We start from the raw sequence: 11,801 nt of genomic DNA, 5'->3' as shown, positions 1-11,801 counted from the left end.
TTTAAACTTAAATAAACTACATTATTACAACTATATAAATTATTATTCATAGATCGCTAATGGACTCCAAAGAGTAAATTACTATACAAGGTAAAGAAACTTCGCTTTTGTGTCATACTTTTCGCACTTTGATATATCGATATTTCGATTTATCGATATTTTTTAGATTTTTCGGCTAAGTTTTAAAAAGTTTATTTCAGTTCAGTTTATTATTGAACAAACTTGTTGAACATATTGAATTCTAAAAAAAATTGAAACAATTTAGTATTTATTAAAATTCACAATTTTTCTATGTAACTAGATTTCAAATAAGTAAATTAATATAATAAAACCCACTTTTCCGCTGCACTACAACAAGACAGTAATTTTTCATAACCTCTCTTTTTAACTTCGCTCACTGCTAATCAGACCTTATTGATGGACCATAGTATCTCTTTTGCCGTTTATGGGGTAAAGTTTTGTCTAAAGGTAAGGTACATAGCTAGCTATCTGAATATAGTATTTTTTTTAATAGAAAAGTACTTTTCATTTTAGTGATGTTAGTGTTATTTTCGATAATATGCAAATAAATAAACTAAAAGACAATATATATTATAAATAAAATACGGTAGAGAATTTTTATGATGTTATTATATAGTTCAAATAATAAAAAAAATAAATTTGTTAAAAAATTTCGAGTTTCGATATCTGTGTTTCAATATCGAACTATTGAGGTATCGTCTATAAAAATATTAGTAATAAATATCGATATTTTAAAATGAAAATATCGCTATTTCGTTAATTCGAATATCGATATTTTATCAACAGCCCTACAGTTTTGATTTTGTTTGACATTTTTTGAATATGAAATAAGAATATAACAAAGATTACAGTGTATTATGGAATATAATATGAAACTGTCACACGATGCATAGCATAGTTATTATTTATTCGATAGAAAATATATATTAGAGAATTATTAATGAAAACATATTACAGTAGTATCTAATAATCTGTGTAGAATAGAATACATTGTCGCGTGATCTGAACTGATCTTTGAGTTTGGGCGCGAGCAGTCAGCAAATCCCAAAGAACATAAATATTGGACATGCTGTGCTGTGTGCCTTTCTGCAGGAACGCTGCAGGCAATGTTCGCACAGCAGAGGGCATGGGTAAGGACGAGGGGATTACTTTTCACGGGTGAGTGTATTTGAGTTGCCTTGTAGTGTGCGTCTCATCACACTTGTTACATACCTCGCCCTTCCAGCGAAGCTGTATCACCAGTCAGCCATTCACCCATTACAAATTGGCACACTTTAATCTTACACTGAATTGTCACTAGCCGACCGTCAGGTCATTAACAAACATTAACTTGTTCAGAGAAGCGATGTTAGAGTAGAAACTAATTGTCTGCAGCAATTTGAGCAGTTTGTATAAGTAAATGTTTATTTCCAGTTTTCCTAGTGAAACATGTCTACGTGCAGCTTGGCTCAGAGCCCTCGGCAAACAAGACACTCACCTGCCAGACTCTGCTGTGATCTGCTCTCAGCATTTTCTAAGTGATGACTTCAGCGAGACCGAAAGTGGCTCAAGGCAGATTGTTCCCGGCGCCATTCCTTCAACAGTGCTGGTAATGTTTACAAAAAAAAATCATTGGTAGCCTATGTGTGGGCTTCAGATCATAAGTTCAAATTCTGTTTACAGGCCATGAAATATTGAGAACCTAACTAATAGTATATCTGTCATTAGCAACCTATGTTCCGCTCACTGTTAAGCATGAGCCACCTCTCAGAATTAGAGGGGTTAGGCCTTAGTCCATCATGCTGGGCAAATGTGGATTGACAGACTTCACACACCCAGAAAATTATGAAAATTCTCAAGAATGCAGGTTTCCTCACAATGTTTTTCCTTCACAGTTGTAGACACAATTTGAAAAACATGCACAAATTGAAAAGTTGGAGGTGCATGCCCTGAACTGGATTCTAGAGCTACATCCTCCAAATCAAAGGCAAATGTCATATCCACTGGACTATAATGTCTCTGTACATGTATATGTGTATGTCTGTATGTGACTCAAACTAACAGCTATCTACTGTATTTGCAGGTATGCACAATGTGCCTGGACAGTGGCAGCAAGCAGTTGCTAATGAGTAAATACAACTTGGATGAGGCATACCAAGAGTTTGTTGGTCTTCCTGTAAGTTGTTCACTTTGATTTAAACTAATTGTATGAGATATAATACACATTTATTTCTTGACTGCCTGGCAGTATAATAGGCTATTTCACACTTTTTGTAAAAAAAATTTCATTATCCTTTTATCATATTGTTGAAAATATATCATATTTTTGAGGCTTAATTTTTCCCAAATTTTATTTTTAAAATTAACTTGTGACATACAGTGCAAAACTCTGTCCTAAATATATTATCTGTGACATTAAGTTAATTAACTTTTGTTTACTACATTTCACATTAAATTAATTTATTTATATTCACACCAAAAGGTAAATTGAGTTTGACCACCTAAATCTTAAGTAAAAAATTGTCATATTTTGTCAAATGTTTGTTTATTATAATACTATGACATCACAAAATGGATGACAGTGTTTTTGGTGGCTGGAAAATACATTAAATACACAATTTTTATGTTAAAAATTCCTTAACACTACATCCATTGGTCATAAGTCCAGGATTCTGCTCGGGGTTTTTCTCTCTGCCATATGATGGACTGGTCACCTGCTTGGTGAATCCATTGATTACAGAGATATTTGTGGTTTATTTTGGGCCCTTTTTCCAAATAGGTACTACATGAAATGACTATTGTTTATATATTAATTTTGATATGAGTCAACAGCCTTATTATACTGTCAGATGCTTCAGAGTAATGTTTGAACAGTGCAGTTGTTTCAGTTGTGTGATCAAGGGAACCTGCAACAAACACTTTGTGTACAATGTGCTTACAGACTGATAAACATCATCAGATTTAGAGACGACAGCTTGAGAACCCGCTCACTGATGAAGGACTTGGTTGAGAAACATGAAGTTGTGAGTGCTTGATACATATTATTATGCATGTTTAGTCTTGTTATCCATGTTGTGTCATGCAACCAGTCAAAAAAGTAACCATGAGCAGTTGAGTCTTAGGTTAGTAGATGATATAATAGGCTAGTATACACTTTTTTAAAAAATTTCTTTCTTCTTGCCTTGTCTTATAGGAATTGTATAGTTATCCTATATAATCCTTTGTCTTAATTCAGCGTAAAATCAATTTCCATTCCAAATTTCAGCCAAATTGCTTCAGTAGCCGTAGCCTAGAAGAGGAACAAATCTACTTACGCATTTACACACACACACACACACACAAACTTTCGCCTTTGTAATATTAGTGTGATTATTTTAAAATATTGCTTTTAACCTCTTTTTTTAATTCTTGTAGTTCTTCCATGGAATATCTGAGTACTCAATATGCATATAATGTGACACATGTTTCAGATAACAAACCAACATATAGAAATAATAAAGCGAGACAAAGTACTTTTAAAAAGCAAATTCGTGATTACATCCCTCGGACCAGACCACTGTGACATACACATTGTAGAAGAGCAAGAAGACAAACAGACAGAATCAGTAGACACTGGACACAGTGGTGATGACACAGTTGTTGTGAAAATTGAAAGTCTTGACTCTATGTTGGTAGATACAAACATGGAAGTGAAAAAGGAATATGATGAAGTTGTAGTACCTCACGGACAAGTATCTGACAAAGGCACAGTGTTTGTTGAAGTACCAACTTTGTTGAAGTGTGAAAACATTCCTTATGAATGTACAATTTGTGTAGAGGATTTTCTCTGTGAAGAAGATTACATTGCTCATATGCATATGCATCTTCAGGTGAGATTTCCATTATTGTTTATACACCGTGCTAGTTTCACCGCCTGTAAGCCGCGCCGACATTTATTAGTCCAGTACAAGAAAACCCTTAACAAAATTAAAAATGACCTTAAGCTAATTCACACACTAGCGAAAAACTATATTAAATTTATGGAATAATTTAAACATCCTGTTTAAATTTGTTTTCTAAGTATGAAGTCATTGAACAATGACCTAGTTTAGGCTAAAGTGAATGACTTCGAAGGGACCGACGAGCCGCATAGCGGCATCGCGGCGAATAGGTAGGTGTTTGAAAATACAGGATGTTTTAAAATAATCAATTTTTTAAAGTGTGTGTGACAATCGTAACTCCTGAAATTGTAATTTGTTTTTTTTTTATAATAGTGCTATTAAAAAAAAATTGAAGGAGTTACGATTGTAACAAAGTTACAAAAAACGATTATTTAATAGGTAATATACATTGGGTGCACCACAAGCAGGTGAGGTTGGCAGTTGGGGAGACTGACTGGTACTAGCCTCCCCCTTACACCCCAGATGGACCGACGAGGCTCTGGCGACCGACGAATGGCGGTATATCCATTCCCACAGGCTAGATTACGAAATGCCTCAGGCCGGTGTCGGGCAGCAGCGACACCGGCGCGAGTAATCTAGCACTGCGCTGACCAACCCGCATGCCCAGCGTGGTCAGTACTGGGCAAAACTTTGTATGGACGGCAAAAACAAAACACAGCCCCTAGTCCCCGGCAGCCCCGCTATTCCTGGCTCTGGCAGCGGTTATGGTAACGGCGGGGCAAGGGGTGTTAAGAATCTCCGGCAGAGATTCCGCTGCCAACCCCGACGACTAGACCTGGCAACATACAACGCACGCACTTTGAGGTCCGACGAAAAGGTCATCGAGCTGGAAGAAGTTATGAGCAAGTTGCACTGGGATATCATAGGATTGTCTGAAGTCCGAAGAGAGGGGGAGGGCTCGATAATCCTTGAATCCGGCAACATGCTCTACTACTGGGAGGGCGACCAACAGTCCCAGGGTGGTGTCGGATTTATCGTTCACAAGTCCCTCGTGAACAATGTTGTAAAAGTCGAGAGTGTGTCGAGCAGGGTAGCGTTCCTGGTCCTCCGAATTACCAAACGGTATTCGTTGAAGGTTATACAGGTTTACGCACCGACCTCGACACATCCCGACGAGGAGGTAGAGGTATTGTATGAGGATATTTCTAAAGCCATACATGCCTCAAACTCTTATTACAATGTTGTGATGGGGGATTTTAACGCAAAGCTGGGCGAACGTAGCGGTTCAGAGTTGAAAGTGGGACGATTTGGATATGGGCAACGGAACGATAGGGGCCAAATGTTGGCTGACTTCATGGAGAAGGAGGGCCTCTTTATGATGAACTCCTTCTTCAAGAAGCCACCACACAGGAAATGGACCTGGATGAGCCCCGATGGTTCCACGAAAAACGAGATCGACTTCATCTTGTCTACCAGACGGCAAATATTCAACGATGTTTCTGTGATCCATAGGGTGAAAACCGGTAGCGATCACCGAATGGTTAGAGGCACGTTGAATATCAACATTCAGCTGGAACGGTATCGACTGGTGAAGTCTACGCTCCGACCTACTCGTGCCCATATTCAAAACCCCGAGTCCTTTCAACTAGAACTGCAGAACCGCTTTGATTGCCTAGCAAATTGCGAAACTGTGGACGATCTGAACAACAGGTTCGTGGAAACTGTCCATTCCGTTGGGTCTAAGTTCTATAAGACCCACCGTGCGAAAAGAACCAAAAAGTTCTCGGACCAAACACTTAAACTCATGGAAGAGAGGCAAGAAATGAGATTACAGTCTTCAGCAGATGCGTCAAAATACCGACAAATCAGTAGACAGATCTCTAAGTCGCAAACCAGCGACTTGCGAAATTTCAATACCGAGCGTATCAAAAATGCGATTGAAAATAATCGAGGCTCGAAAGTTTTCGCCAGAGATCTGTCTATTGGACAGAGGCAGCTGACGCGTTTGAAGACCGAACACGGTAATCTAATTTCTTCCAAGCCCGAGTTACTAAGTGAGGTCGAGAAGTTCTATGGACAGCTATACACGACTACTCAGCAGCCTGTTGCCAATTTGGCTAAAGACCCCAGAGCCAAGTTGACCCGACACTATACCGAAGATATCCCGGACGTCAGCCTATACGAGATTAGTGTGGCTCTCAAACACCTGAAGAACAATAAGGCGCCAGGTGAGGACGGAATCACAGCAGAACTCCTGAAAGCGGGTGGAAAACCGATACTTAAAGTCCTTCAGCGATTGTTCAATTCTGTCATTCACGAGGGCACGACGCCTGAGGCGTGGCATAGGAGCGTGGTGGTTCTGTTCTTCAAAAAAGGTGACAACACCTTGTTGAAGAATTACAGACCCATCTCGCTGCTAAGCCATGTTTACAAATTGTTCTCGAGAGTCATTACGAATCGTCTCGCTAATAGGTTTGACGACTTCCAGCCTCCCGAACAAGCCGGTTTCCGAAAAGGCTTTAGTACCATAGACCACATCCATACGCTGCGGCAGGTTATACAGAAGACTCACGAGTATAACCAGCCACTTTGCTTAGCGTTTGTGGACTATGAGAAAGCCTTCGATTCGGTGGAAACCTGGGCTGTGCTAAGGTCATTGCAGAGATGCCGAATTGATTACAGGTATATCCAAGCGTTGAAGTGCTTGTACGAAAACGCCACTATGTCAGTCCGTATTCAGGATCAGACTACGAGGCCAATCCAGTTGCAGCGAGGAGTGCGTCAGGGAGATGTGATCTCTCCGAAGCTATTTACCGCCGCACTGGAAGACGTCTTTAAGCTTCTGGACTGGAGCGGACTTGGCATCAACATCAATGGCGAGTACATCACTCAACTGCGGTTCGCGGATGATGTAGTCATCATGGCACAGACTCTGGATGACCTTAGTACCATGCTCAATGACCTCAGCAGCGTCTCTCAACAGGTGGGCCTGAAAATGAACATGGGCAAAACAAAAATAATGTGTAATGCTCATGTATCGCTCCACCCAGTTATAGTTGAGAACGCTGCACTCGAAATTGTAGACGAATACATATACCTAGGACATATGATCCAGTTAGGTAGGTCCAATTTCGAGAAAGAGGTGAACCGTCGAATCCAACTCGGCTGGGCTGCATTCGGGAAGCTTCGCGACATCTTTTCGTCCGAAATTCCTCAGTGCCTGAAGACAAAAGTCTTCGAACAGTGCGTGTTGCCAGTGATGACCTATGGTTCCGAGACTTGGTCGCTAACTATGGGCCTCATAAGAAGGCTTAGAGTCACACAGCGGGCGATGGAACGAGCTATGTTAGGAGTATCTCTGCGTGATCGAATCAGAAATGAGGAGATCCGCAGAAGAACCAAAGTCACCGACATAGCTCAACGAGTTGCGAAGCTGAAGTGGCAATGGGCGGGGCACATAGTTCGAAGAGCCGATGGACGTTGGGGTCCCAAAGTGCTGGAATGGCGACCCCGCACTAGTAAGCGCAGTGTTGGCCGACCCCCCACCAGGTGGACTGACGACATCAAGCGAGTCGCAGGGATTCGCTGGATGCAGGCGGCTCAGTATCGTGATGTTTGGAAGTCCCTACAAAAGGCCTATGTCCTGCAGTGGACGTCCATCGGCTGATATGATGATGATGATGATGATGATACATTGGGTACATAATGTGGTATTCCGTTTTAAGACAAAGGAAACTTCGCGGTGTATATGTTCATTGTTCAATGTACAGGTAATATGTTATCGTGTTGTGGGGACTCAATTTCTCGTCTTTGTGTCTGACAGAACAGCGATGCTGACAGTGAATGTGTGACGTCACAAGTGTGTGAGCCTCGTACAGCTGTGAGCTCTAGCTGGCACTCGGCGCACCTCATTGAGCACAAGTCAGTACACTCTAGTAGTGTTGAACACTACTCTACTATCTGTATACATTCTCACACTTGTGCACTTTACAGTTCTGCAGATCAGAGCCTGGCTGATGACTGTCACTCCTCAACACACTTGGCTCAACCTTACAGTAAGTGACTAGCGACTTAATAGTATCATTTTAAATTATGTATTTAATAATAGGAACTGAACCCTTCTATAAAATTTGTATCCTTAGGTCGTTATTCACTGTGTACTATCTTGTACTTTATAATATTCTATGGTATGGTACTAGCTAGACAATTAACAAAAATTTTAATTGTTTTATACATTTTAATCAAACCTTTGTAAATATTCTAGAATAAATTAATGTAAACGAGTAGTCGCCATGTTGCGTTGTATAGTTGTACACTCCACTTTTGTAGTCTCTGTTGTTGGGATCTGATGCAATCATTTATTTATTATTCCAAATAAATGATAACCAGATGAGGGTATATATTTCTTATACCGGATCTCGTACGAATAGTAGCTGCACACGCCGTCCATGAGCATTTATGACTGCTATTATTGAACTTCAAGAAGATAATGAAAATATCTTCTCATTACAGGTATTCCTTTGGCTGCACCTAAAGAAGGCGATACATTTAATAAAGGTGTAAGAAAACGTACCATAAATGACAGCAACAAAGCGAAGACAGACATTAATCCTCACACTGGTGAGAAAAAAAAGCCTTATTCTTGTAACTTGTGCAAGTACGAAGGTGCTCAAAAAGAGCACTTAGTGCGTCATATGCGATCTCACACTGGTGAGAAGCCTTATTCTTGTGACGTGTGCAAGTACAAATGTTCCCAAAAAGAGCACTTAATGAAACATATGCGATCTCACACTGGTGAGAAGCCTTATTCTTGTAACATATGTGATTGCAAATGTGTTCAAAAAATTGATTTAGTGTATCATATGCGAACTCACACTGGCGAGAAGCCTCATTCTTGTAATCTTTGCGAATACAAAAGTGCTAGAAAAAGTGGCTTAGTGAAACATATGCGATCCCACACTGGTGAGAAGCCTTATTCTTGTAACTTGTGCGAGTACAAATGTGCTCGAAAAGAGCATTTAGTGAATCATTTGCGAAATCACACAGGTGAGAAGCCTTATTCTTGTAACTTATGCGATTATAAAAGTTCTCAAAAACACCACTTTGCGGATCATATGCGAACTCACACTGGTGAGAAGCCTTATTTTTGTACGCTATGTGAGTTTAAATGTGCATCAAACTGTAGCCTAGTGAGACATATGCAAACTCACAACAGTGACAAGCCTTATTCTTGCAACAAATGTGAATACAAATGCAAAGTGAAGCGTTCTCTCCAGCTGCACATGCGCAAGCACGCTGGCGACACTGTAACACACACCCACACACTGGCGGGGTCAACAACAACACATGTGTAATTCTGTGTGTGTTCGTTACTCGTTACGTTCTAAGATACCTAACGAGATAACTTTGTCTTTTCCCACTCTTTCGTCCCATCACAACGCAAGAGTAACAATTTTTTTTGTGATGTGCATAATTATGTGATTTAAACGAATGCAATTTCTTTTATTCTCATGCTTTTATCATGGTGTATTTTTACGATGATTTTTCCCGTCGACTTTGTTTTTTAAGAAGAAGATAAGTACGTCTTGACCCCGGCTACGTTTCCGTGCAGATTTTTTTTCTTTCAATTCGTGTAAGTCGACAAATAAAATAAGTGGCACTAAGATAACTATTCAAAACGATGCATTTCTATTAAGTTAAACGAAGAAAAAATAAATAACTATATATCCCATTTTTATGTTTTTTATTTGTGTATCCTAATTCGTAATTAAAATGATCATGGTAATACACACAGAACAATTAAAACTAGCAGGTAAACAGTAAGTATGTAAAATCATAGAGGTAAATCAATAAGGTATGGATTCAGAGTAACCAGAATGAGTCTTCACAAGCATACGCACTGAAGCCGGTGTAAGCCATTAAAAAAAAACAAATGTCACGCGTCTCCTTGACAATTGCTTATATTAACTTTTTTCATAATTTGTATTTCAAAATATAACACTTAACAACAATTACGTATAATCTTATTTCTTTAGTTTTTGTAAACAGTTTTTTAATAATACGGAAAATTACTGATGCGACGCTTCGTGTCGTACCTACTGACTCGAGAATGTATGTCGTTTTTGAATTTTGAATTTAGTACGTATGCGACGCCGTCGTATTCCGTACGCTCCATCTGTATATTATTGATTAATCTGTGGGTATGGGGTAAATCTTTGACAATAGTATTAGTAGTGGACCTCTGGCATTTTACGTCAGATTAGGTATACGATTTATTTTTTGAAAGAATACCTAAACAATAGTAGATTGTTATACAAGGGGCTAAAATACGAGGTAGCTATATATATAGCTATATACGAGGTATTTTTAGGGCCCGAGACGTAAGTCGAGGGCCGCCTAAATAGAAACCGAGTTTATAATGGGTTTAGTCCCACGTGTTACACTCTGCTTTTCACTACGATTGCGAGAAAATAAAATAGTTTAGTAGGTACAATGTTCAATGATTTATTTTAATTGAAAATTAAATGTACAAAGTCTGCAATTTTGGATATTAAGGGAGATGTTTTTACCCGGTAACATAATTTCCGACTACTGTGAAGATGAATAATGAATGTGAGGTAGACGTGAGAGATAATAGTTTAAATAACTCCTTTCGTAAGTAAATCCATTCGTTATTGTTTTCTCCACTTATTAAATTTTTCGTAGGTATTCGTAGGTATCGTAAGTAAGTATTTAAGTAAATGCGTCTCGACTTTGATGGTAACAGATTGAAAATTTTATCCATCTCCAAATTAAGATTACCATATTACTAGATGAAGACAACAATAATATCACTAGATGAAGACAACAATAACAATTATTGTTGAGAAATATGTAAGTTACCGTCACAAATTTACAATGAATTTCTGAAAAAAATCAAGTGTGTATTACCTATTCACGCCAATTTTTTTTAAATTCTCGCTTTTTAATTTTATTTTTTTCATATGAGAAAAAGGCAAAGGTATCACACCGTAAAGGATGTCCCATGTCTTCAAATCTCGCTCTATTCGCAACTCAATAAAATTAAATAAAAAAATAAACGCATTCCACTGACAAGAACGGTGCATTTCATTCCAATTTAAAGTTTTTTATTTATTTTTCAAAACGATCGGCGCCTTACCTATAATGATTCTACTTTCGAATAAAACCTCCTCCGTTTTATAGTAGGCTAGTACTTGGCTAGTACTCGTAATAGACAAGAATTAAAAAAACAAAATTACTTTAGCCCCTAGAGGCTAATATGCTTGTTTAGCCCCGCTGTGGAGTGGTAATATGACAGTGTTTTTGAGCAAGAGTAGTGAAAAATAATTTCTTAACCTTTTTAACATAAAGAAAGCTACCTTAAGCAAGATAGATATACCTAGGTATTTTAGTCATTGCGTAAAGACGTTAGACATATTTTGCATGATGACATCTATTCTGTCAATTGTAAGTCATACGTAAGTCCAGCGGCCAAGGCTTGTATAGTACTTTTCTCAAATAATGCACGGGAATTAAACCAAGTACCTAGTACAATTCAGAACTTTTATTTGAAAATACAATTATTGAATGTACAATTCTTAAAATTTAATATGGATTTTCCGGGAATTATGTTGGTTTGAGATAATTCTAACGATGTTGAAGTTTGTTAAACCTATAGTAGTGATTTTGAATTTCAAAGTTTTGATGGGAAGTCGATGGTCGGGATAAGATTTCGTTAATTTTACATGTACCTAATACTATTTTAAAACCAATGGATCCAATCAAGTTACTCAAATACATCTTAGCTTCTAAACATGTGTCAATGGACATAAGTGTTCGTAAGTTGGTCCGTGGATATCTCAAAAACTATAAAATAAATCTGAAAAAAAAAACTTTGATTAGCAACAGGGTTAAAAATAC

General features: G+C 38.4%; 1 protein-coding gene across 1 annotated transcript; it reads left to right on the top strand.

The window, feature by feature from the left end:
* The first annotated feature begins 814 nt into the window (after positions 1 to 814).
* Positions 815 to 9,612, top strand: LOC112057788 (zinc finger protein 260-like). The gene is made up of 8 exons (XM_024098334.2): positions 815 to 1,179; positions 1,435 to 1,609; positions 2,084 to 2,176; positions 2,889 to 3,023; positions 3,471 to 3,869; positions 7,705 to 7,802; positions 7,875 to 7,936; positions 8,394 to 9,612. The coding sequence occupies exons 1-8, from the start codon at positions 1,088 to 1,090 to the stop codon at positions 9,233 to 9,235; spliced, it is 1,896 nt and encodes a 631-aa protein (XP_023954102.1). The 5' UTR covers positions 815 to 1,087; the 3' UTR covers positions 9,236 to 9,612.
* Positions 9,613 to 11,801: the final 2,189 nt, after the last annotated feature.

The sequence above is a fragment of the Bicyclus anynana genome, chromosome 10, assembly GCF_947172395.1.
Source record: "Bicyclus anynana chromosome 10, ilBicAnyn1.1, whole genome shotgun sequence".
Classification (NCBI taxonomy): Eukaryota; Metazoa; Arthropoda; class Insecta; order Lepidoptera; family Nymphalidae; genus Bicyclus; species Bicyclus anynana.
Note: the sequence above shows the minus strand (reverse complement) of the source record. Positions and strands in the feature narration are given on the sequence as shown.